Source organism: Grus americana, chromosome 24 (genome assembly GCF_028858705.1).
Source record: "Grus americana isolate bGruAme1 chromosome 24, bGruAme1.mat, whole genome shotgun sequence".
Taxonomy (NCBI): domain Eukaryota; kingdom Metazoa; phylum Chordata; class Aves; order Gruiformes; family Gruidae; genus Grus; species Grus americana.
In genome coordinates, this window is record NC_072875.1 from 4,496,687 (window position 1) to 4,522,690 (window position 26,004).

At 40.3% G+C, this 26,004-nt stretch overlaps 2 protein-coding genes across 5 annotated transcripts in view; one reads left to right on the forward strand and one right to left on the reverse strand.

Moving 5' to 3' along the window:
- LOC129196030 (uncharacterized) overlaps positions 1-26,004 on the reverse strand; it is a 64,919-nt gene that overhangs the window by 19,662 nt on the left and 19,253 nt on the right. The window lies entirely within an intron of this gene.
- On the forward strand, positions 1,157-21,787 carry ATP12A (ATPase H+/K+ transporting non-gastric alpha2 subunit). Of its 4 annotated transcripts, XR_008574101.1 has the most exons (24): positions 1,157-1,414; positions 3,358-3,501; positions 5,001-5,060; positions 5,927-6,130; positions 6,704-6,817; positions 6,975-7,109; positions 7,648-7,765; positions 8,416-8,684; positions 9,537-9,735; positions 10,216-10,325; positions 11,067-11,201; positions 11,480-11,672; positions 12,155-12,330; positions 13,360-13,496; positions 14,195-14,345; positions 16,340-16,508; positions 17,186-17,340; positions 17,963-18,086; positions 18,383-18,528; positions 19,174-19,307; positions 20,254-20,355; positions 20,584-20,633; positions 20,982-21,073; positions 21,270-21,288. XR_008574101.1 is itself a non-coding variant. In XM_054803374.1 (23 exons), exons 1-23 carry the CDS (start codon positions 1,406-1,408, stop codon positions 21,296-21,298), a joined length of 3,105 nt encoding a protein of 1,034 aa, XP_054659349.1. In that variant the 5' UTR covers positions 1,158-1,405; the 3' UTR covers positions 21,299-21,787. The 4 variants fall into 4 exon arrangements, 2 of the variants coding, with proteins under 2 accessions (XP_054659350.1, XP_054659349.1); XM_054803374.1 differs by lacking the exon at positions 20,584-20,633 and having other exon boundaries at positions 1,158-1,414; positions 21,270-21,787; XR_008574102.1 differs by lacking the exons at positions 20,254-20,355; positions 20,584-20,633; positions 20,982-21,073; positions 21,270-21,288 and adding an exon at positions 18,768-19,039 and having other exon boundaries at positions 19,174-19,308.

A 26,004-nucleotide genomic window follows, 5' to 3' on the forward strand; every position in this document is an offset into this window, starting at 1 on the left:
GTAACATTCGAAGATTAAAAAAATGCCATGGAAAAAGACCAGTACACATAAACTGAGATATGGAAACAGCTTTGCTTTTTAAGACAAGCATTGTTTAAGGAGGTATGATACTCGAATCACTAGAAACCTGTCCACGATTTGAACATGAATTCACGCTCCTGTTGAAGTAGTAAAGGATGTTTCTTGGTGTTCTTCACTACACTAACAGCTTATATATATGGCTTGAAACAGTCAACATTAGTTATCTCTATTAATATGTTATATCTCACCACAATTTGAGTCATCTGCTAGTGACTGTGGTACCTCACAGCGTCTCAAATGATGCAACTTGAAGCTCATGAATTATACAATGTAAAAGACGAACTGCTGAAATGTTATGTTGTTCAGCGAGACCAGTTATGTCAGACAGATGAAGGACAGTCTTCCCCCAAATAATGTTCAAGTATAGAAAATCTTTCACTGTATTTGAGTGAGTTTTTCATCAGCTAAATTTCAGAGGTGAACAAGTAGTTAACTTTACTTCTAAATGATGAGATACAACAGGTATCAAAAGTGTAATAAATCTGATTATTACTCCTGTATGGAAGATGGTAATTGGTGCAAGACAATCAATTTAAATAAGCTGTTCAGGTAAGTGCTCTTGCTGAAAATTAACTGGGAAGTGCTTTTTTCAGCTAAGCATGAAGGTTAAAAACATAACAAATGCAATGCAAGAATTAAAGGTAAAGTCCAAGTTGAGAAGCTTGAAGGAGCATCGCTCCACTAAATCCCTATTAGTACCTAAACAGGGCAGGGATCTGACTTTTAGGGACCCTAGGCAGGCAAACAGAACATCGTGTAAAGTGGCAAGACAAAATGTGCACAGACTTCTTTTACCCCATCATATGCTGCCACGAGAACTGGAAATCTTAAGGGGAGTCTGGTGCTGGAAAGTCTCTGAAGGAAACTCTTTGCTTCTAGCAAGATGAATAATACACCTGTTCCCTAGTTGTGAGCAAACACTACAAAGGAATAATTAGAAACTATCTGACCTGAAACCCACATGCCCATTACTGTGGTATTTTTCCACCTACTACAGGTGAAACAGAAGATGGGCTGGACCTGGAAGGGGAGGGGTGGAGTGGCAGCACAAGATGCTGATTTATAAAGCACTAGCAAACAGTGCTCTTTCTCCACAGGCTTTGGACAACAAACTCGTCCTGCCTGAAGGATGCCAAAGAGCAAGCAGGATTCCAGCTAACATCTGCTTGCCAGCTGAGGGGGAACTACAACCTCTGTGAGCTTTTGTACTTCAATAGCGAAAACTGCTCTGAGCTACTTCATTCTCCAGTTGGGCTTTTGCTTTTCATCCAGAGACTTTGGCTTGGCTGTTTCACTCCATCAGGAACGGAATAAACTCACCAAGATGGTAAAGGTGAGTACACTGTTCATGAAATTGCTGCTACTGCATATGTGTTTCTTCTCAAGAACAAGCATTAATTTAAGTTTTAATATACATATGTTATAAATAGGAGCTAAGTGAAAAATGAACTGTTGGGCATCCAGTGTAATGACTAAAATTTTCACTGTAGACAGATATGCACCTTTAAATCCTGAAAAGTAAAGAGATCAGATTGGATAGGGAAGAATTCTAGGACTGGCTAGTTTCATACATAATCAACAGTTTCATGAACACCATCCCTTTTGCAAATGCCAAAGTCTGAGATTTTATGAAAATTTGCAGGTTAAGGGTTAAACTTAGATCATGCACCGAAATGATCAATAGATTTTACTAACTTCATTAATTTTCTTCATTAATTCTACTCCATCTGCTAAGTTCTCACAATAGATAGCTATTTTCTTTCTTTCCTGGTCTCTTATGGGGATTTGAAAAGCTGAACAGATTTTTTAGGTGGGATAAAGAGAGGAGGAGGAAAAGGAGGAAGGTGAAGGAGAAATCCCATTAGATAAACCAGATTGTGAATCTTTGGCAAGGTAGAAAAAATAGAACTTGTTGTAACAGACATGTCCTTTATCTCGGATATGTATCACCAAGCAAATTCAAGTGCTTTAAAAAAAGGATTTCAGATTTTTAACTCCCCAAACTACTCATCAGCTCTTAGCTTTTCCCCTCCTCAAGATACTACATCAAGACTTCAACATTTATCTAATTAGAGGGCATCTGAGGATAAGATGCCACTTCTGAGTTCAGAATAGTATTAAGTAATAAGATGTCCCAATCCTTTTTTTTCTTGTTGTTTCCATTACTTGAACTCTCTGGTTTAGTCTATATGTAATTCAAATGTCTACTCTCAACTCATCTGAAATGTTACCTCTGCAGGAGTCCAAACATTGACAAATGCCCTGCAGAATGTGTATGTACTCATTAGACAGCCAGCAGCAGCCTACGAGCTCATCTGTCCCACTAGTAAAGTACACCATCAGATAAGATCCAGTGTGACTCTCATGAAGTTCTGATAGTTAGTCTGTAAGGAAGCCTCTGAAATGGGGTCAACCAATAGTTCTTCCAAGGCATGGCATGTAGTTTACAAGATAATTAGGATCTGGAACGTTATGATTATAGAAGCCAGTAAGTTAGCAACACAGGAAGTTTGCCCTTCAGACTACGGTATAAAGTTAGGAAACAGCACCCTCCCCCAAGTTATCAATAAAAAGCCCACACTGTCAGAGGTTTGGCAGCTTCCCTAGGTCAACAGTTTCCTGTACCTAATGCTAGATTGGCAAAAATGAGTGAAGTTTCCTAACTCCCTGTCAGTTTTGAGCTCTAGGTGAAAAGAGACAGACTTGTTTCTCCTGGGCTACCAGTATGGTTTTTGCCTCCCTTTCTCATTATGTGACCGAGTGTAAATGTATAAATATAAATGTGTAAATGTTAATTTTAATTACAAAAAGTAAATCTGGAAGTCATATATGTAAAAAGCTCCAGGAACAGGCAAGTTCTCAGTTAATATTTTTCCCTCCCCTTTCCTTTCAAAAATCTTTTGCTTTTACACTAAGCTCTTCCTTAGAGCTGGTAAATGACTTAATGGTTTTCACTAGCAATTCTAAGATCCTGGAGTAGTATTCCTACACTTTGTGTTAGATCACGAACTACTAAAAGTGTTGCACATCTCTCAAAGAATTGCTGTAATTTACACCTGCTGAAGACCGGACCGTGATTACTGTAACACATGCTGGAGAGATCTCAGGATAAGACAGGAACTAGCACTCAAAGTTGCCAGGAGAAAGAGACAGTAGCAAATTGCACCTTGTCTAAAAAACAGTAGATTTGTTAGAGTTTGACTTGTTTGCAGTAATTTTTACTGCTTCCTTCAAGCAGATGTTCACAGCAATGCCAAAACCTTATTTCTTTTACAGAAAAAGTCTGATGTTTACTCCATTGAGATCTATGGGACAAAAGATCTAGAAAAAACAGAGATGGGAGAAGAAGAAAAGTACAAAGACTTGAAAGGCAACAAGAAAAAAAAGAAGACAGAAGACCTGAAGAAAGAGCTGGAGCTGGTGAGTGTTGCTGAGCTCCCAACACACCTGGCAGGACAGCCTCTCTGAATGAAGTCCGGTAAAGGGGAGTGAAACACCAATGCACTATCATTTTAACAGAAGACACGCTGCACCGAAAACCCTAACATGGGGAAGGATTTGCTTCCTCATGCTCCTGAGGTGTGCCAGAAAAAAAGTTGTGCAGAATTAATACCTATAATGAAAGAATGATTCTGGCTTAATTAAGCCACCAATGGTACAGAACGTTATTTCCCAAAGAGGAGTTATTCCCCAGATGGAATAACTGTAATCAGTATTTCCTGTGAATTGCACAGTCAGCCAGGAAACAGAGGGAAAGTTAGAAGCACAACATTTTGCTCCAGAGATTTCTAGTAGATCAAAAAGCATGCCTTAGCCTTAAGCGCTGCTTTTTCCCCAAACTAACTGCACTGTACTTCAAGGAGAGCACACTAAGCTCAAGAAACCTGTGTTTTACTTCTGGCTTGCTACTGACGTGTTCACTGATCTTGGAAAAGTTGCTTCCTCGTTATCCATTTCAGTTTCCCAATCTGAAAAAACGAAGGTAATTATTACTGACCTCTTTTCTGAATTGCTTTGAGAGCAACTCAGAAGAGAGGCTATTTATGGGCTAGATGGTATTTCAAAGGTAAGGAAACCCCCAAATGAGCCAGCAGTTCACCCATCGTGTTTCCAAGATCTACTCAATACTAGCTAAATAATTCTCAATGTATCTTATCTTTGCCACCACGGGGATGTAACATTACTCTCGTGTTTCTAAAGAGAAACCAAAGCACAGGCAAGTTAATTGACTCATCCAAGTACCAATGAATCATTCCGTGAAAACAATTGAGAGATCTCTCAAATACTTGGCTTCTAAATCTCAGTTTGGCACAAGATATAATTAGGTCAATGATACCACAGAGGTGTCACTGCAGGGAAAGGAGAAGAGCTTTCAGATTTCCCCTTCCCACACCCTTTTAAACTGTGGTTAGAGCCTGCTGCTTCTTTCTACAAGACTGTGGCAAATAACTTCACATACCTTACCTTGTCAATCAAGTGCAAAGATTGTTGTCGCACATATTCTAACACCACACTCTTTCTTCTATTGACATATCAACATATTGCCTATGGTACTGAATGCTTGAGTCCTGTAGCATGTGAAGAGGAACTATTTATCTAAAAGAAGCAGAGACATTTGTGGCAAGCAGCATTAACATGTGAACACCATTCTGTTCTTCTGACAGATTTGCTGGAGGAGGGAGCTACTTACAAAAGTACTCTCAAAAATTAAAAGAAAATACCATCTCCCAGTAGAAAGATATTTTGCTTATCAATATGCAAATTGTATATTGTCTGTTCATGAAAGTGGCATGTCATACTAGCAACTGGATCCATGGTCCCAGATTCAGGCAGTGCGAACATTCTCCAGATCCTGAAATAAAATTTTCAACAGTCTGACATTTTGCTCACTATCATTTTCTCTTTCTTTTGGAATCCAGGATGACCACAAACTCAGCACTTCGGAACTGGAGGAAAAGTATGGTACAAGCATCAACAAAGTAAGTCCATAGGGCATCATTAAGAAACTGCCTGAATCAGTTGCCTTACTTTGCCTCTGGCTTACCCAAAGCTTCCTAGAAGCAGCAGGAAAACATTCAGACCAACAGACTCCTACATAGATGTATGTGTGGATGCATGCATTCGTGCTCCCAGTAAAGCCTACATCAGAAGGTCAATGTGCTGCACTGACCTGGATTTAGAGTCTGAAGAAGTCCGATCTACTGTTTTGAAATCAGTATCCCTGCACAAAACATGACCTCAAAGTTTGCAACAGAACCTCAGCTTTTCTAAAGTTTTTATCTGATAATTCGATTTAACTACAATTCATGTTTCACTGGCAGCGTCTGTAACAATCTATAGCAAGAGAGTACACTGGAAATGATTTTATCATGAAGGAAACACTAGATTTCAGAAACTATACACCTGAGTCCCTTTGACATCTAACATTTGAACATCGAAGCATTGATTGTAACGTGGGCAGAGAACAGACAAGAATTTCAAGGAACCCGTGAACTACAAACACCTTGGTGGAAATGCAGAAAGAGCAGTGAAAGAACTGATACCCCCAGCTTTCCAAACACTTAGTACAGGAATACTTGACAGATAACCAACAGAACGAAAACTCCTAATGGACACAGCCCCAGATTCAATGCTCCAGTGAAGAAATATCCGTTTCTTCACAGCAGATAAATAACAGTAGCCACCCTGAGATCAGAAAGCCTGGAAATCAAAGATACAGGTTACTGCAGCTGATCTGTGACACAAACAACATTTAAGAAAAAAACAGCATGTGAATTTTGTTCTAAGTTAAGACAGAAATCTGTTTTCTGCGACTTCATTTTAAACATGTCATTTACTTTTGCAGGGTCTCTCTAGTGCAAGAGCAGCAGAGATTCTGGCTCGAGATGGTCCCAACTCACTCACTCCTCCAAAAGCCACTCCTGAAATTGTCAAGTTCCTCAAGCAGATGGTGGGAGGGTTTTCCATCCTCTTATGGATAGGAGCCGTCTTCTCCTGGATTTCATTCGGCATTCAGTTTGCTCAGGGAGCTGAATCACCCTTTGACAATGTAAGTATCTGAGTAACCACAAAAACGAGTATTTGATTATTAAATTATCTAAGTAACTTAAATAGTACTACTTCACAGTTATTCAGTAACTACTACAAGGAGGCTTTTTATTCTATCAGGACTCTCCCTCTACTACCGAACATTTCTGATAAATGTTCAAATGCCTGACATACCACTTCTGTCTAAGAGGGCCTATCCAAAGGTTTTATAACCATGACGCATAATCGTAATACTTGAGTACTCATAAGAGCAATACTGAAGTCCACAAAGGACTCTGAAGTCTTTGACTTATGACTTACACTCTGCTAGGAATGTGATTTGTTCAGGTTTGTGTCAGGTTTAGTTTATAGGTGGCTTTTGGAGAGATGGGAAACTTGCTATTAAAAGCCATTTCATATTCAGAAAGCTTTACTGATCATTAGCAGGGCAAAACTTGAAAGTTCTTCTCTTAAACTGTCTTTTAACCTGACCGATACCTCCAGTCTCCTGAAACAATATTCTGTGATTTTTTCCAGCAGAGGAATTGCTGAACACTTGTCTTAAATTAACCAGATTGTGTCTTTTGTTGATTAGCTCTACCTTGGTGTAGTCCTGGCCCTGGTTGTCATCCTTACTGGTATCTTTGCTTACTATCAAGAAGCTAAAAGCACAAACATCATGGCCAGCTTCAGTAAAATGATTCCACAGGTGAGAGCAACCAATGCATTTCATTTGAGATAAGAGTTCATTCTAATAACACACCGTGAAATGACAAAAGCACAATAAGTCCAACCTGATTTTACCTCATAGCAGGAGGTTTAGAGGATGGCACAATGCTGATTTTTGTCACGCGTCTGTCTTTCAGCAAGCTCTTGTGATCAGAGATGCAGAAAAGAAGGAACTGCCAGCAGACCAGCTGGTGGTTGGAGACATCGTGGAAATAAAGGGTGGAGATAGAATCCCAGCGGACATTCGTCTGATCTTTACTCAGGGTTGTAAGGTAAACAGTACATTGTAGAGCACAGGGAAAGAGGAAAAACGTGGTTTAGATACTTTTATTACATATAAAGAATTTCTGCGCATCCAATATGAGTTATTAGGGCTTTAATTAGACATAATCTAATTAAATCATAGAGTGCAGAAGCTATACTGTGATGCTCAGCTCATCTAGGACTAACATCTCTACTCCCTGAACATCAAAAGAAGCCATTAGGTCCATGTTCTAGCAATGCTCTTTGCCAGGACAGAGGCAGAAATATCCATACAGCATTAACAGTTTCCACAGACCTGGAGGCAGATCTTCAAACCGTGTTTTCTTTCAGGCTGCTACCAAAAATCCTACCAACAGGCACACAACATTGACTAAATTCCCACAGAAACAGATTGTCTCACAGACAATGGCAACTCTCTCAGAGAAAAGGCACTGAGAGATTATGGCGCCATCACCAATTATTAAATGTGCTGCTGCCTTGCCTTCTGGGCTAGACATAACTGCATATTACTAACTTTAATATGGGCATGTCTCCGTTTCATTAAAGGTGGACAATTCTTCACTCACAGGGGAATCAGAGCCACAGTCTCGTTCCTGTGACTTCACCCATGACAACCCCTTGGAGACCAGGAACATTGCGTTCTACTCCACCACCTGTGTGGAAGGTGCGTACAGAGAGAAGGGCCTCCAGAAATGGCACCTCTACAGCATGCTGCCTAATACTGCTAACTCATTTTAAACAATTCTGCTTCAAGGAATTCCATAAAGGTTTAGTTGCTCACAAGAAACTATTGTCCCAAGCACACCAAAATTAACACCTTAAGCACCAGGCTGGTCATACTTAGTATCAACCAGTGAGACATTTGTTTTAACACCTAGCCTGGTTATGGGTGCAACAATCAATTGATTGTGGTTCCCTTCTGGTCTTTCCATTGCTATCTTTAGGAATGTCAAGTTGCAAATGCCTCTAAGCACTTGTGGATGCTTCTGTGTAAGGGTTCTGCACACATAAAGGTTCTGTTCCTGTTCTCAGGGCTAAAAGGTATATGTGTCACACCTAACAGACTATCTGCTATGAGACCGTACAGTGCCCAGGATAACACTACATTCCTACTGCAACACAATCAAAAAAGACTCTAATGAATGAAAATAGTTTACGTCTTTCTCGTCACTGATATAAGATTTCTAAGGGGAAGTAATTCTGGGGTGAAGTCTCAGTCACATTAAGGCTGAGAAAGATCTTCATCAATCAGTACTGGGTACAGAAGACAGCATTAGTCTCTCCTGGAGCTGACAGTCTTTTATTTCTCCGCAGGCACTGCTACTGGCATTGTAATCAACACTGGGGATCGCACTATCATTGGGCGGATTGCCTCTCTCGCATCGGGAGTAGGAAATGAGAAAACACCCATCGCTATTGAAATAGAACATTTTGTCTACCTGGTGGCAGGAGTGGCTGTTTCCATTGGTGTTCTCTTCTTCATTATATCTGTTTCTATGCGATACAAGATTCTGGACTCCATCATCTTTCTCATTGGCATCATTGTGGCAAATGTGCCAGAGGGACTGCTAGCCACAGTAACGGTAAGTCTGTTTGAATTCACTGGTTGCCACTGTAGTTCTTCAGTCGTTACCACAATTAATCACTTGTAAAGTTAATTACAGTGCAACACTAACCAGTGAAGAACAGATTATCTGTTAAGTGACTTGGCTGAGCTGAGTTTGCAATAGGGGTGGTTTTTTTCCATGAAACTGAAAGGACAAACATTTCATTTGGGAATTCTGGCATAACTAAGCCATTAATCTTAAAAGCTTCAGCACAGCAATCCAGTTTGAAATAAGGTTCTTCAAGTACTGTTCTCCCTCAATTGTTAACCAGTAGAATGATGTGACTCATTTCTCTACAACCTGTTCCTATTTGGAAATGAGGATGTTGTACCCTAAAAGTTGCATGAAAATTCCACTTACTAACACATATAAAGCATCACTAAAATCCCTGGCTGAGAAGCAGCACACCTGCTAAGCACTGTTAGCCCTGAAGTACACCAAGAGCAAACAACCAGCAGTACTGCAATAATGAAGAGAATCATTTCAGGATTCATTAAGTTGGTGATTAGGAGCTCTGTCTGCATTGTAGGTTCTTCAATCTAAAACAGCCTCCTAACTGATATGACATTCTTATTTCTATCAGCAGGCAAGCAGGTTCCTCTCAGCAGCAAACGTACTTTTGCTAGTTACAGCCAAACCTCTGACTTTAGTAATGCTATTTAAAAAGAAAAAAAAATGCACTGCAGTCAACCAAAAGATAAATTTTAAAAAAATGTTCTCTTCCTAAAAAATGCAAACACAAAAAGCTTAGCAGAAGCATGTAATCTCATTGCATCATTCTGTAACTGCGCCTCACTAACAGTGAGCTGAACTTTTTACTTCTGCCAGGTGAGTCTGTCTCTGACAGCCAAGCGGATGGCAAAGAAGAACTGTTTGGTGAAGAACCTAGAAGCTGTAGAAACCCTCGGTTCTACCTCCATCATCTGTTCCGACAAGACAGGGACCCTCACACAAAACAGGATGACTGTTGCTCACCTCTGGTTCGATAATCAGATCTACTCAGCTGACACCAGCGAAGATCAAACAAGTAAATAGGGCAATGGGGGATCTGGGAATACTTGGATCAAACCTGTGGTGTTTCACACCTTTGGCTGTCAAACTGATGTCAATGGGAATGTCTTTTGACAGCAAAACCAGACATGTCTTCCTTCCACACAGAAGTTAGTGTGCAACAGGAAAGTCCCTTAGCCATGTAGAGATGTGAAAAAAACTTTAATATTTGAATTCCACTTGCAGAAAGTAAGTCTGGAGGAGGTTCTAATCCAGATCCTTTTGCCAGCAGTAAACTTAGTAGGGAAATAAACAGAGAAATATCATCTAAGCAATTCTGCCAGAACTGCTAACTGATGGATGTAATGGTTTGTGTCAAATTGTTTTTGTGTAACAGAACCTCTCAAAAGACCAATTTTCTTTTGCAAATAGTTCAATCCTGTTGTTTCAAACTTAACCTTCTACTTCCATCACGTAATATGCTAAGGGATGCAATATTGATTTTGCTTCCTCTCAGCCCAGCCTTTTGATCAAAGTTCTCCGTCATGGACAGCATTATCAAAAATTGTAACTCTCTGCAACCGGGCGGAATTCAGACCAGGACAGGAGAATCTCCCAATAATGAAGGTACTGCCTACTGCCTATCAGCTTACTTCTCTTCCTCTGAAAGAACAATACATATGATTTGTTCTGTTTAGCTTTAGTAATCTCCTCCATTTTACCGTGTCAATCTTCTAAGTTACTATTTACAGTAGTATTACTGGTATACACTTGCAAAAAGACAGGAAAAAACCCAACCCCAAAGCCAAGAGCAACTGTCCCTATAAGGAAAAATACAATTCAGGTAGCAAGAATTTCTACGTTAGTAATTACTACACTTATTAATGTAATATAGCAAGACAGAAAAGGTAAACATGCCTTAATTAATGTCTTTATACGTGACTGCTGAAGGTAGTAAATTCTGGTGACTAGAACACCATAACAAATCCATGATTTCTACTGCTTACTCCATCACTGCCTTCCTCAAAGTCATTTGATTTTGTGCATCAGTCAGCTCAGCCGTACATGCCTGCTGCTACCCTAGAACTGCATTACAAAGCCTCCACACAAACCTGAAGTGATTACAAATCTTGTGCTTTTGCTGAATCAAGTGCTAACTTTGTCTCTTTGCTGTAGCTTATTTCTAGCAGCAAGTGCAAAAGAGACGTCCCAAATTTTTACTGAAATAATTTTCCAGGACAACCTGAATGTAGCAACATAGATTCACTGCTGCTTAAGCATACAACATGTTATAGAAGCATGCAAGCTCTCTTGATGGAAGTGCAGCAGTATATGTGCTATGAACTGTTTCTTCTTCTGTTCATACAGAGAGTTGTGGTAGGCGATGCCTCTGAAACAGCTCTGCTGAAATTCGCAGAAGTCATTTTGGGTGACGTCATGAATATTAGAGCGCGGAACAAGAAAGTGGCTGAAATTCCTTTCAACTCTACCAACAAATTCCAGGTGTGTTTCATTTGTGGAAATTATGCCAGACTGTTTCAAACTTAAACCATTTCTATCACTAGGTCTAAAGAAACTACTTGTGACCTGGAAGTCTTAATGGGGTAATTCAGCGACAGAGAAAATCTAAGGTATTATAAATGTAGTTCATTCCGTTTGATGGAATGTACGATATCCTCACGGAAAAGAAGAAACATGACTTCCATGCAAAGTGACCAAAACTAGAAACAAATGAGGATCATGTATGCTCTTTCAAATCATTTCATATTTGTGGCACACAGCTTTCCATTCACGAGACTGACGATCCCAACGACAAACGCTTTCTGCTGGTGATGAAAGGTGCCCCAGAGAGGATTTTAGAGAGATGTAGCACCATCATGATCAACGGCAAAGAAGAACCACTGGACAATGAAAAGGCAGAAGCTTTCCAAACAGCATACATGGAGCTGGGGGGCATGGGAGAGAGAGTGCTGGGTGAGTCCAACTAGAAGGACTATCAGAGAACCGTGGTATAAAATGGGATTTTAAATCCTTGTACAATCCGGTGCGTATGGACTTCATTCTTCTTGCAGTAGAGGGAAAAAAGAAAAGTGTACAGCCTCCTCAGCAGAGTGTTAAAATCACACTGACATGCTGTAAGCTCTCTGTGGCAGGGATGCCCTTACTGCTCAGTACTGATGTTGATCTGCCACACTGAGCAGCCAAAAAACCCCCCTAAGTAATCCACAAAGGAAAACACTTCCCTGCTGGCAGTCTCGCTAGCTTTGCCACGTGAAACACCGACTCTATATGAATTGCGATGTGAAGGTTACAATGGCAGGTTAGAAAAATCCTCCATAAAAAGCTAATGGTTAAACACGCTGGAGTTCTATAGACAAGAGCAAAGCCTGATGCAATAGCAAGCTCTCCTCTTTCTCTCACTATTGTACATCACATCAGCCTAAGTTTCTTTTCAGGTTTCTGTCATTTGTACCTGCCTGAAAACGAGTTTCCAGACACCTACCCATTTGACACAGATTCCATGAACTTCCCAACCTCCAACCTGTGCTTTGTTGGGCTCTTATCTATGATTGACCCACCTCGTTCCACAGTGCCAGATGCCGTCTCAAAATGCCGCAGTGCTGGGATCAAGGTAGGAATTTTACAATGAAAAATACAGTGATTCTGCAGAAAGACTCACAGTAATATAACTTTTAATGTCTTCCGCCACGTTGTCATTAAGCATCTTTCTATCAACAACTACCAAAAATCTAAACGTTTGTTAATACCATTCTACAATTGTAACTTAAAGAAACCTCTTGAAGGCCCCGAGAGGAAAAACGGTTTAATTGAAGTGGGAATCAGACTATAGAAAGCATACAGAAGCCCAAAACTGCACATTCAAATTTGGAAAAGCTCAGATACTGTCTTATCAGATCCATTTCTAGAACAGAGAAACCACGCCAGCTAGAATTACTTGCGTGTAAACAGCGTAAGGTAACAGAAACAATTCTTGAGAAGGCATTAGGACACAGAGCTACACCTGTTATGAACTTTTATGCATAGGAATCACTAATCTCAAAACTGTTCAAGTTGAACCTGAAGCAGTAATTGTCCTGATTTCACTCTCAGGGGTCCCACCAGTAAACTTTCAGCTCTAGGCAGAGAGGCAATTTAGCTAAAGAAAGGCAAATCAGTATTTGCAATCACTGATCTCAGGTGAGATGAATCCCAAGTCCCAACAGAAGACAGATCTGGCAACTGGGAACTTTTCTTCATGAAAAACGAGAAAATCTGTGTTTTATCTGTCAGGACACCTCAGTCACAGGGATCCATTTTAAGATGCAACATTCTAACAAACTCTCATCTTTGAGTATACCTGATATAAACTCTTATATAAAGGCTTCTTTATTCTGCATTATTCTAACCTTGCTGCCTGTGACAAGTTTTTCCTTTACAGCCCTGATAAAATAGTGCCACTAACACGAGGTAGAGACCAGGTGTCAATATAGAGCTAAGTAATTAATAGTCATAATCTGTCACTGTTATGTACATAGCACAGCTTTCCAAGTTCAGATTCTAAACTGCTTCCTGGTCTACAACAATAGATATTTCACCTTATCTCACTTCAGCCATTGCATATACATTTGTCACTCACGCTGAGCGCTTGTCCCTTCCTCAGGTTATCATGGTCACTGGTGACCACCCGATCACGGCCAAGGCCATTGCCAAGAGCGTAGGCATCATTTCAGCCACCAGCGAGACTGTGGAAGATATTGCTAAGCGCCTCAACATTCCTGTTGAGCAAGTTAATAGACGGTAAGAACAAACACAGTATAGGGGATACCTATGGATTCATTTTCTGAAAGCTCCACAATGCTTTTACAGCCTATTTCTACCTCACGGCTGCTTTTTGCTTTTCTCTTTCTTGATACGTTCCCAGCCACTGTGTCCATCCAACGTGTCATCTCTACCTAAATAACAATGTGTCTCGGTCACTGGCTCTCATCTTCACTGGCTCTTGAAAAAAAACTAGGAAATTGTACTTTGCAGACCATGTTGGACTTTGCTGTCACTGCCCATTTGACAAAACACACACATATGAAAAGCAAAATTCAGAATCTAAGGACCATCAGTCCCAATTCCTCTTTCACCCATAAAACGTGAAAAAAATAACATCATAAGAGGAAGATAAAAGCTCTTTACAGAAAAGATGTCTTCCTCTTCCACTGTTCCACCCTCCCACTCAGAGTCCTCTTTAAAATGCATTTTCTGCTGTTATGTCTGCTCAGGAGGAAGCTTCAATTACTCCCCTCCGTATCTAGGTAACTGTAATTCACTCTGGATTTCTACAGTGGCTTTCATTCAACACCTGCTGATTAACAACTAATGCTTCTGAAATTAACTCAATTTGCTGCTTTCCTTACTATCAAGCCTCATACATTCTATGAGTGCGCTATTTTTATCTAAGCCTTTTGATTTAAAAATTTACCCATCATTTCCCACGGCTCTTACAGAGAAGCTACAGCAGCAGTGGTTAATGGGATGGAGCTGAAGGATATGAGCTTGCAGCAGCTGGATGATATCTTGTGTAACCACTCAGAGATCGTCTTTGCTCGGACATCGCCCCAACAGAAACTGATTATAGTTGAAGGCTGCCAAAGGCAGGTGAGTAAGAGGTGTAAAAGGTTATATGCAGATACAGCTATAGGGCATTTGTGAGGCAGTAGCTTTCCACAGATATCATCCCCGAGGTGAGCAGGTGGAAGCCAATTTCCAATGCTCTCTAAGCTCTGTTTATACTCTTTTCACTGCGCAAGAACGTTATCTAACAGATTGCCACAAACACTGTCTGGACAGAATCCAAGCTACTCAAATTCCTGTTACAGGCTCTGAACTCCTATTGACAAAATGAGCTTTTCCTAAGTTTGATTGGCTTGGAGCAGTACCAAGGGTTTCTCTTTTGCATGTAATTCTGAGAAGCTGCTGCTGTGCTGCACATAAAGCCTCCTGGGCAGAGACTGTATACTGTTTGGGAAGGAGCCTTCCCCCAGGAATTCTTTAAACCCAGATAAAAGCAACATGTTACCACATCCTCTCATCTTATCTCTCGTGGCCATTTAGACCTATGTACTTCCCGCCCACAGGAATGTTTAGAAGTGAAATAAGGTATGAATCCCGCAAAATGTCATAGCATGATTTATGTAGGACCAAGCCTTAGCTATGTTACTTTCAAAGACTGTAAAACCGCCCACAGAAAGCAGAATTTAAAGAGAGTCTGTCCCATCCATGGGCAATATTATGTACAGGAGCATGGAGTGCAGCCAGCACAAGAGGCAGAAGGGAAAGAACTGACATGTACAGGGCTCTGAAAAAGATGCAAATTGTCATCAAAAGCTTCTCCCCTCAGATATGACATCTTCCAAGTAGATGCTGCAAATTGAAAGCCACCCTACTGCTGTGCCTGAACTTTGCAGAGAAGGAGATGCAGCATAAAACATTATTTTATTTTTGTAATTATACCAGAGCTAAGCTTTCCAATCAGCATTATCAGCTCTTTGGGTTTAAGCCTGAACTGCTTTCAGGAGAGTAAAAAAAAAAAAACAAAAACAAAACCCACAAAAAAACCCTTTCAATTTATTTTTTTTTTTTAATTTTCTTTTCGAATGGCCTTTGGCAGACAGGGGGTAACTGTATTCTTCACTGCTGAGACACCCACACTCCCAGTAGATTTGTGTCTTTAAAAGAATGAAAAGGAACACTCTCCTCCCCTCAACTCCAGCCAGCCAGTCTACATACTATGTTTAGTACTTAGAGCTTACAAGCCCTTCTGTACATGGCATTATTTATAGGTAGTAACACTGTGCTAAATCCCCACAGGGACAGGACATTCAGTATTTGTATTAATCAGTTTGTCAGGCTTTTCCCGCTCGGAACACTCTGTATTGCTATCAAGCTGTGAACTTTTGCATCAACTAGAACAGGACCTTTCGCTGCAGTAGATGCTTTCATTGGAAGATAACAAAGAAGCTGACTTGAATAATCAGTTTTCCATCAGTTGGATTCTAGTGCAAATTCTAGCATAAAATGGCAATGACCAAAAGTTGTTGGGATAGGATGAGAATGGTCTCTAAGTGATCAGGTAGGTAATTTACAATTAAGATGAAAACTGATTCTGTAAGCGCTTCACAAAAAAATACAAGGACAGAACATGCGTCAGATGAATCTCCCACAGTTGCCAGAGATGAGCCTGGGTCTGCTCAGACAGGGAAAGACCGTATGCATTTAGACAGATGTCTAAATTTTTAAGCCCCCTTATATTCCATAGAAAGAAATGATCAGATTAATTGTGTTTTAAGTGCATCTAATTTAGATGTCTACTCTTTAGGATGTAGTAAACCATATCCCTGAATTTCCTATTTCTCTCTACTATGAAGGGAGTCTAGATACAAACATCTATCACACAAAAGTCTGAGGCTGCTGTATTAATCCTACCTAGCGCCTTTCTGATCACTGGGTATGAAGAGGATTCAGAAATTCATATCAGCATCTTTCTTCTAGGGACTTAAAGATAGGGAGTGTGCCGAGAGCAGATTGTCCTTAGGGGAAGACAGCATCATCTCGTCAAAAAACCCACATCTGGATCCTTTTGTGTGTTCCAGGGAGCAGTTGTTGCCGTGACTGGAGATGGAGTCAATGACTCCCCTGCTCTTAAAAAAGCAGATATTGGAATTGCTATGGGTATTGCTGGTTCTGACGCAGCTAAAAATGCAGCTGATATGGTACTGCTGGATGATAACTTTGCTTCTATTGTCACAGGAGTGGAGGAAGGTAAAAATAATGTTGCTATCCACTTTCTTAGCTGAAAGCTGCTGACAGCCACACAGCACTGGCAGGTCCTCCCAATTCTTCCCTCCTGCACTTACCTCCCCACTCCCTTTTTCTTTCTGGATTTGGAAATGTGATTTTGCTAGTTGGAAAAACTGGGAATTAATTCCATTTATAGACACATGACAGACAGACAACAAGGAAATCATCCTCCTCTCACACATAGCATCGGTCTGCTATGGCTGCTTGTTCAAGCTCCAGAGAAAAGCACTCCCCATCTTGTTCCTATGCAGTTCTGAGCCTCACAAAGATACAAATTGTTTTCTCTACATTTACCTCTATTACTTGCTCACATCACTTTCGCTGACAGTAACGCACATTCCACTAATCTTTCACCATAAAGAGCTTGTGGTTTCCATTAAAACTACAGTGTATTGTGGAACGGGACTTTTTCCTCAATCTTTCTCATTGAAAGATATTTTTTATTTTCACTTGAATTTTGAGAAGGCCCTAAGGGAATAGTTAAAGGGTAATAGTTAAAAAAAATGCATGAGGAAACGTATGAGGAGAGTAGACATAAGCAGTAAGTGTTTTCACTTCATTTAGTTAAAAATTGAACTTTTTTTCTGGAAAACACTGTTGACAATTAGCTCTTATAGAAATGTTTCCTTTTCCTCCAGGCCGCCTGATCTTTGACAACCTAAAGAAAACAATTGCCTACACCCTGACTAAGAATATTGCTGAGCTCTGTCCCTTTCTCATCTACATTATTGCCAGCATTCCAATGCCCATTGGCACTATCACCATCCTATTCATTGACCTGGGCACAGACATTGTAAGTTGGGGTCTTTTTAAGTTATTTTCTGCTGAAACATGACAAGTGAGAGGGGCTGGGTGCAAAGGGACATGTAGAACATTGGAAGATTTAGTTGTCTTAGCCTGCAGCTGAATAACAAGCTAGTGAAAAAGTAGAGGGCTAGAGTAAAAGCAGCCACGTATAGAGAAAGAAGAGTAGAAAAAAACCCCCAAACTGCAGAGGGGGAGCAGAAAGAAAAGACTTCTGATCCATGCTGACAAGCAAAACTCATTAGCGTGCAAAATAACTGTGTTTCAATCAAGAGATCGTACAGATTGCTGCAGTTACTACAGAGGATGAATACCAGACATTTCATCAGAGCCCAGTCCAAGGGATCTGAAAGACTCTTTAATGTTTTCAGTATCCTCTAGCCCTTTGTGTTGTCATATGATCACTCGACCTATGAAACAGTTTCAGACTTCCCTCAAATCCTTCATGCATGCCAGAGAATGCTACATGGATCCTTCTTTCATTTGCTCAGTGTGTACTGAAAAGGCAGGGTATGCCAACAGAACCACTTGAGAACTGAAACTTTTCTGATAAGCATCTGAGAAGCACACGATGTTACCACCAAGACTCTGATGGTTTATTTCTGTTGTAGATCCCCTCTGTTGCATTAGCTTACGAAAAAGCCGAAAGCGATATTATGAACAGGAGACCTCGTAACAAAAGGAAAGACAGGCTGGTGAATGAGCAGCTCGCTGTATACTCCTATCTGCAGATTGGTAGGTTGGTCTGTTCTCTGAAAGACTGTCTTGTATCAACAAATCAAGACAGAGACAAGTTGATTCATTTTTTAGAAAAAGGGGAGCTGAAACTCAACTCCTTCCTCTGCAAACTTACTAACTCCCTTCTGTTGCTCATTATTCAACAATACAACAGATTTTTACCTACAAAGGCCAAGAAACTTACAGCTCTAAGAGCTCTAAAACTACCTTTAGACTCACGGCAAGTTTCCAGCACGTTCTCCAGAGCTCCTAAATTTTGCTTCTTCCTCATTTGTACCTCTTTAATTTTCCAGGTATCATGCAGTCAGTGGGAGCCTTTGTAACCTATTTTACTGTGTATGCTGAACAAGGTTTCCTCCCTTCCACGCTGCTTGGTGTGCGAGTCGACTGGGAAAACAATGCCATCAATGACTTTGAGGATTCATATGGACAGGAATGGGTAAAGAAGCACTGAAACATCCTTGCACTGCCTCTTACTCAACAGTTTCTTAAAAATTCTATACTCCTCTCCAAAACAAAGGATTAGGGAAAGAGAGAGAGATTTAAATGCAAAAATAATTAGTTTTCATCTAATGGTCCCTCAGTATAGACTCTTTAGAGCTTACTGCCACCTAGCTCTTTCATTCAGGCTCCATTCTTTCATTCATTCTTCTACAATTTCCCTTCTTTTGATTCCAGGTCTCTGGAGATGCACCTTCTTCTCTGGACTTTATGTTTAGACCCATTGTAATCTCTCAGCCCTGCTTCTGAACAGCACTACTGTCAAGTACTTTGCAGACTCTCCCTCCCCCATTCACTCTTCACTCCCCCTCACTCATTCTGCAGAAATCACAAGACACAGAAGCCATTAATAAATCAGTATAAATACCTCATTACACCAAGCTCGTGCTTCAGCCTCATGACTCATCCACAGTAACTAGCGGACTAGAACAACTGGCCAAAACCTGATCGTTATGTATCTAAATCTGGAGTAATTCTGCGTTTTCACCTTAATAACTAAAATCCTACTATCAAGGTTTGCAGTCACTTGCACAAGATATGTGTGTCTGATATAACACTATTTGATTTTTCCTTCGCTTTGCAGACTAAATACCAGAGGATGTACCTACAGTGGACTGGCTATACTGCCTTTTTTGTCAGCATCACAATTCAGCAAGTTGCTGATTTGATCATCAGGAAAACACGAAGAAATTCCATTTTCCAGCAGGGTCTTTTCAGGTAAGTTTTGCAGATTCTTTACCTGACTCATGTGAGCATAAGTTAGCCTACTGCTAATTTTAGAAGAAGGTTAACTCAGTGATTTAGCCCACTCACATTCAGTCTCTGAACAAAGACTATATCTAGCTTCAAGCAATCGCAAAGCTCAGACATTTTATTACCCCCCCCGCCCCTTTCCTACTTCATGATAGGGGTTTTCTTTAAAGAAAGACATTGTACTGGTTAGCCTGAAAATGCATCGGCTTAAAACTAACCCTCCATTCATTAAAATGTTTACTACAAAAAAAAGGGAGTTTCCTCTCTGACTATTTTCTTAAGTTCTTTATGTAGTTATCAATAGATAGCACGTTTGGACTTCTCCAAGATAACTTCAGCCTCTGGGGAGATACCAGCTGGTCAAACTATCTAAGACAGTGCTGGCTGCCCTCTGCAAAACACTTTGCACCCTTCAATCCCCTGGAAGCCAGGGAGTTAAAAATATCTATTGGGTCGGAGGCCACACGTAAAAGCTGGCATTTAGTCAGAGTATTGCTGATAGGAAAGCAAATTGTTTTCCTTGCTTTATCTGCAGGTACAGAGCCTACACCTATGTATATTTCCTTCATACATTTACATTTGAGTCACAATGCGCACATTCACAGTGCAACTAGAAGACATGACTAATGCACGCTACGAGGCTATCTAAAGCTTGCTTTGATCTAGGCAGGTCAGGAATGCTACCAGGAAAGACAGAGGCACACACGATGTAAGATGGTGCTACAGAGTCTATCGCTCGCCTCACGCTACTGTATCTGCAGTGCTTCATCATCTGATGAAAAACATTCAAGCTAGCTACCACAGCACAACCACAACTCCAAAAGTGGCCCAGCCTTTGCATTATGCTATGCCATCAAGTTTTTACATATGGACAGAGGTGTGTAACCCTTCCTCTTTGGTTTTCTTGTAGGAACAAAGTCGTCTGGGTGGGTATATTTTCCCAGATAGGAATTGCTCTGATTCTTACCTATGGTCTTGGACATGTTACGGCCCTGAACTTCACACCGCTGAGGTGAGTTTTGATGCTAGCGTACTGCCCTTGCCCTCCACATATAAACAGGCATGGACTTACCATCCTGCCAGAAACAGACAAATGGGAGCAGGATGTGCCCATGCAGCACAATTCAAGGGTAAATATTTAAGAATATTCATTATGAAGAACAGGGTGGACAATTTCTTGACCAAAAAGGGCATTATTTTCATCGTTTCCACAAAAAAAAAGCACTATTTTTTCTACTAGATTTACTACTGAGGATCCAGACATACTTGTGTAGAACAAACAACATTCTGGTGAGATTAGATAGCATTTTACTTAATTTTATGCAAGCAATTTTTATTTTAAATATATCATTGTCAGAAATGTTCCATTTTTCTGCCATCTTCAGAGACTGTAACATCACCATATATTCTGAATAATGTCTGGAATATATTAATTCAGTAACTACTTAAACTGGGAGGCTTACATGCACATCACCTTATTTCTAACTGTTTGAGTGCTAAAATTACAGAAGCCCCCCCAAAAAACAACAAACAGGTCAGATTCTCTTTTAGTGACATCAAATAGCATAGACAGACACTCCAGAAATTCAGCTGAGTGGTTAGATACTTCCCAATGAGAACCTCTTCTCCCACTCCCAGGTTTCAGTATTGGTTTGTGGCTGTACCGTTTGCCATCTTGATATGGGTCTACGATGAAGTCCGCAAGCTGTTTATCAGGAGATACCCAGGAAGTAAGTAGATTTTTCTAGTGTAGTAATTTAATATAAGGTGTCCTTTCCTACCTTGTCACTTGTACACCTACCTTAGCTGCTGCTTCTGCTAAGTAGACTGCTTAAAAATGGACCGTTTGTTTCCAATGATTATTACTTTTCCTTTCTGAGGAAAAAATAACTGATTTTTTTTTCCCCCTCCCTTGTCCTTCTGCAGGCTGGTGGGACAAGAACATGTATTATTGAAACAGTCCTTATCACTGGTCGTCTTCCTCCTTGTGGAGAGCTTCTTCCCCACCTGACACAGCCTCTGCTGCTTTAATGTCCTGTCTGTGCAATATCAAGCATGGGTTCGCCCCATGAAGGGGTGAAGAAATTTCATGAAGAAATAAGGACTTTAAGAGGTTGATAAATTACCTCCCACTGTACTGTAAAGCTGACACTTGTCTAGAAATTGAAATGCTACCTATTTTTGTAACAAGCACAATCTTCCCTCATTCAAAGACGAGCTTAGAGAGCACTCTGAGAGGAAAACATACGTAAAGGGGAAAAAAAAAGACAGAAAATCCATATAATCTAAGGCATTAATTTGCACTAAAGGTGGCGTTTGCTGATTTTCTTTTTTTTTTTGGTGGAACTGAATTCCAAGCAAGTGCATACATAGATCTGTATTATCTTACGAAGGGTAAAAATGCTGTATAGGAATAATTTCATAATAAAACTTTTTCCAGAAAACAGCTCTCCATCTTATTTTCTTATAAAGACTAAGAGAAACTGAGTGGAACAGGAAAGGACCTAACCTCTGCCAGGTCACAGAGGAAAGAAGTGCACACCTGCCTTTTTTACCCCCACTAACAGACTAACATACTTCAAATAGCTGTTCCATTTTGATAAATGCTAAGGCACAACCAGTCGATTTGAACACTTTGAGCTACCAAATTCCATATCCGTTTTCCCAAGGCCACAATCTCTATGGCAAAATAGACTTTAGTATGCACTAGATAGGTACAGCTAAAGTTCTATTTCAAACTAGGTCTTTAATATGGTCATTTCAGCAGTAGGTACCACATCTTGTTTAGATGAAGGCTTTACAAATTTTAAAGCAAACAATAAATAATGCATGTTGATATTTCACATTTAAATACAAGTCTAGACATGCTTTAGAGAAGAAACGGGTAGAAAGAGAACTGTTGCAACAAACAGCAAGAGGGATTACCAATGAGAAACAAACTAAGAGAAGAACTGAGGGAGGGGAAAGAGAAGAGCATTTTCGAGTCTAAAGCTTGCCTGCTTCCAAAAGTCCACACCCTTATGTACTAGGAGCTACTTTGCATTTTGTGAGCCTCCCTCCTCAAAACTCCTCTTGTTAATACCTGGTTGGGTATTACACTATCAGTCATACTGGATATCAGTGTTTTGCACGTATAGACATGAAGAATTACAAAGGAAGAAGGAAGAGCAACAAAAAATAATACATGTAAACAATGGGTGAGTCCAAATTCCAGATATATGTGCTGCTTATCACTTGGTAATGCAACCCTCTAACACACCAACAAGTATGTGAGGTGCCAAGCTGACTCGTTTCAACACCTTGTCATTTGTCAGTAGTCAGGACTGATTTGTTTTGTCTTCTGCTTGAAAGATAGGAAAAATATGAGGAGAAGTTATACAGGCGAGCAACATAACCCCCTTTCCACCATCTACAGATTTGCAGTACTGAGCCAAAATGACATGTTTAAATATAGACAGGAAGGGGAAAGAAAAGGGGGAGCAGGTTTTCCACAATGTGGGGGCAGTAACTGCACAGAACCAGGAAAGAATATGGCTACTTTTGGTTTATGTCAAATGCAAAATGCATTTCCTTGAAAAAACTTGTGGGAAAGATAACTGGACAGGTTGTTCACTCACAGAACATACAAGACTCTAAAAGCTCTGAGAACTGCAGTGGTAGCTCTGCAAAACCACCTAGAGAGTAACGAGTCTATTTTCTCCCATGGGAGACCAAATCTACAACAAATTCCTACAACAAGAAATTTCTCTTGTTGTGCTCTAACTTCTGATAGTTATCATCTCATAAACACATCCCTCTGGATGAACAGGAAAGTACTATCTCTCAACACTGCCGGCCTCTGCAGTTTTGTTTCTGGCCTCCCTCTGTTACTGGGAGTACCTCAGCACCTCTGACTACATTCACAGTCAACATACCACTTTGCTGCTAATGCAAAACAAAAACATACTCATGAAATTGTACACACAGAATCTCAGAATCTCACAACACAGGAAACAAAACTGACAAAACCACAGAGCTACAGACCAGGAATTTTCCAGGATCTCAAGGCCAAGTGACAGTGTTGCAGCTCTGACACTGGAAGCTAATCCAGCTACTTCGTTATTTTTCTAGGAACATTACTCTTGTCCTTGGCTTGAAGGAGAGTCAAATAAAGAAATCAGGAGGAAACAAAGTAATGCAAGCTGGAGAAAACTCAACAGCGGGGGGGGGAGTAGTTTTGAGAGGAAAACTTTAAAGATGGATGTGATGCATCCATTTTAGCATCAACATATGCTCCTGAGAGAAGAGCAAAAGAATTCTGTCATAGCATATCTGGAAAACTAGCAAACGTATGTCTCCATGTCCCTGTGCAAAAGTGAGTGGGGAGGAATTGCAGCATCATATATGCATGTATAATCATTTTAGGGAAAAAAAGCCACCTAGAAGATCAGTAACAACAAAAAAACCCAACCAACCAAAGGCAGCTGATGGTCTGGAGCAAAAACCTCAAAACCAGCAAATAATTCTGAAATAGTTTGCTCTTGTACCTGTAGGGTTAGTTTTGCTTTTAACTAGAGTTGCCAACAAATGGTCCTTTGCATTTCAAATGTCGCTTTAATTCAAAGCCCTCTGCAGAGGTGAAGAGTAGTATGCAACCTAACCGCTCTATAATTTGGCTGCCTGTGACTCCATCACAGCAACATTTTCTTTGAGAGGACAAGATGTACTTTGCAATCTGTTTTACTGTATCAATGCCTGAGCAGAAAGTCCAAATCAGATGTTTGCAAAGCAACTGAAAAGACAAGTTAAGAAATCAAAAGATTAACATCATTTCCAAGAAGGGCAAAGCCCATGAATGCCTAAAGACAGATTCACTGTTTCTAAATCTAAGACACTTTCCAATATTACAAAAGATCTCAAAACCATTAAGCCAAAACGGACAAAAAGGCCATAGGCACGGAAAGAATGAATCCTACATTTGCTCACTGGCATGTTTAATGTTTGTCAGAACTAGTAAGGCTGGGAATTACTGCATAGGCCAAGACAGGTCATTGCATAACAGCATGTGGGGGAAACAGCAGGTATGACCTCCCGGTTCAGTAAAATAAAACCATCCTCCATCAACATCTAACTAAGGCATGAGGTTATGGCATCTGATGCAAGCAAATGTGAAACTATCCTCAGAGACGGGCCTCATTTAACCCAATAAAGTCAGAGAACACTGCTGATGTTAACATCAAACAATGTTAAGTCTATTCACAAGGAAAAGTGTAAAGGTGGTACAATCCCGTTCAAACCGAAGGAACTCAAATACACACACAGGCATCTTCCCTCCAATCTCACAATGGGTTTTTAAGTGGCAATATCACACATCAGTTCTTGCACATAGTGCTGCATCATTTATTCAATTTAATCTGTTTTGTACCCTATTTGTGAACAGGTTAAAGGTATTCACCATGGCATGGCATGGCATCTTCATGTTCTAGTGGCTCCCAAATAAAAAATGTTATAAACATTCAGTTAAATTCCAAATTTGGGCAGAATACTCACACTATGATCCAGAATTGGAAAAACTGAGCTGGCAAACTCTTTATAGCATAGCTAGGAAGGAAGCTAATTTACTTTCCTGGTCAGGTCTATGTACTGGTTTTTCATTTAGCTTTGCACGGTCTTTACGGCAAGGAGCCTTCAACCTTGTGTAGGTTTCTTAGCAATACAGGCATACCATCGTTATCATTATTATCATTTGAGGGTGAGGAAACATGTAGGGACCATAGCCATGGATGACGAGAAATACTTCTGTGCTCAGTACTAAAACAAAAATAAAACACAATTCCTCCACTCAGTTTTTACTTGTAACTTCCTTTAGTCAGTTCTGCAGCCTCAACAGGAATAAGCACCGCTCTCCCTCAGTCAAGTAGCAATAACTTGAGATAGGCAAAGCAGAGAAGCAGATTCTGAACTGTAAGTTAATATTCCTTCAAGCAGGCTGTTTCTTTTCTGCCTATAACTATGTTGTAAGCATGCCAAGAGTTAATTTACTACCTCATAAACTGAGAAATCTTTCTTTAACACAAAACTGTGCTTTCTTGCTCCAGCCTCAGCCAGACTAGACAGGTCAGATGTCCCTACTGATTACACTGAACTTCACAGCTTTCCTTTACCTCCTTTAGCTTCTTTGCACAGTTTTCTCTAGTTTAAACTAGCTCTCACCATCTCACCCTCCCACCTTCAAAAAACCCTAACACCTTTCCCCTTTTACCTGCTATGTTACTAGAGAATTACTGCATTCTGGTCAAGAGGCAAACAAAATGAAAAGGGAGAGGTGGCTTAAGGCAAAGTGCTACTCCACAGCGAAGGAGAAAGGGAGAATTTAAAGCTGGCAAAAACTGCTGTGCAATGCAGTATGTAAAATCTACGTAGGCAGGCAAATTGTACTAGTTTTTCTGCTGTAAGGTCTGTGTTTTGGCTCTAGTAGTATGTTGCTCAAAAGTTTATCCATAACAAGACTTCATACTATAGTTAGCAGGATTTTATATCATCCTTCCTAACACACAGATTTTGAACAAGGCAGGGTTATGAGCATTTTGTCTTGACGTTAATCACGTTTCAAGACAGTAACAAATAATAATACCTACCTTCTACCATAACTGTGTAAAAGCTAAAGTTCTTATGTGTGGCA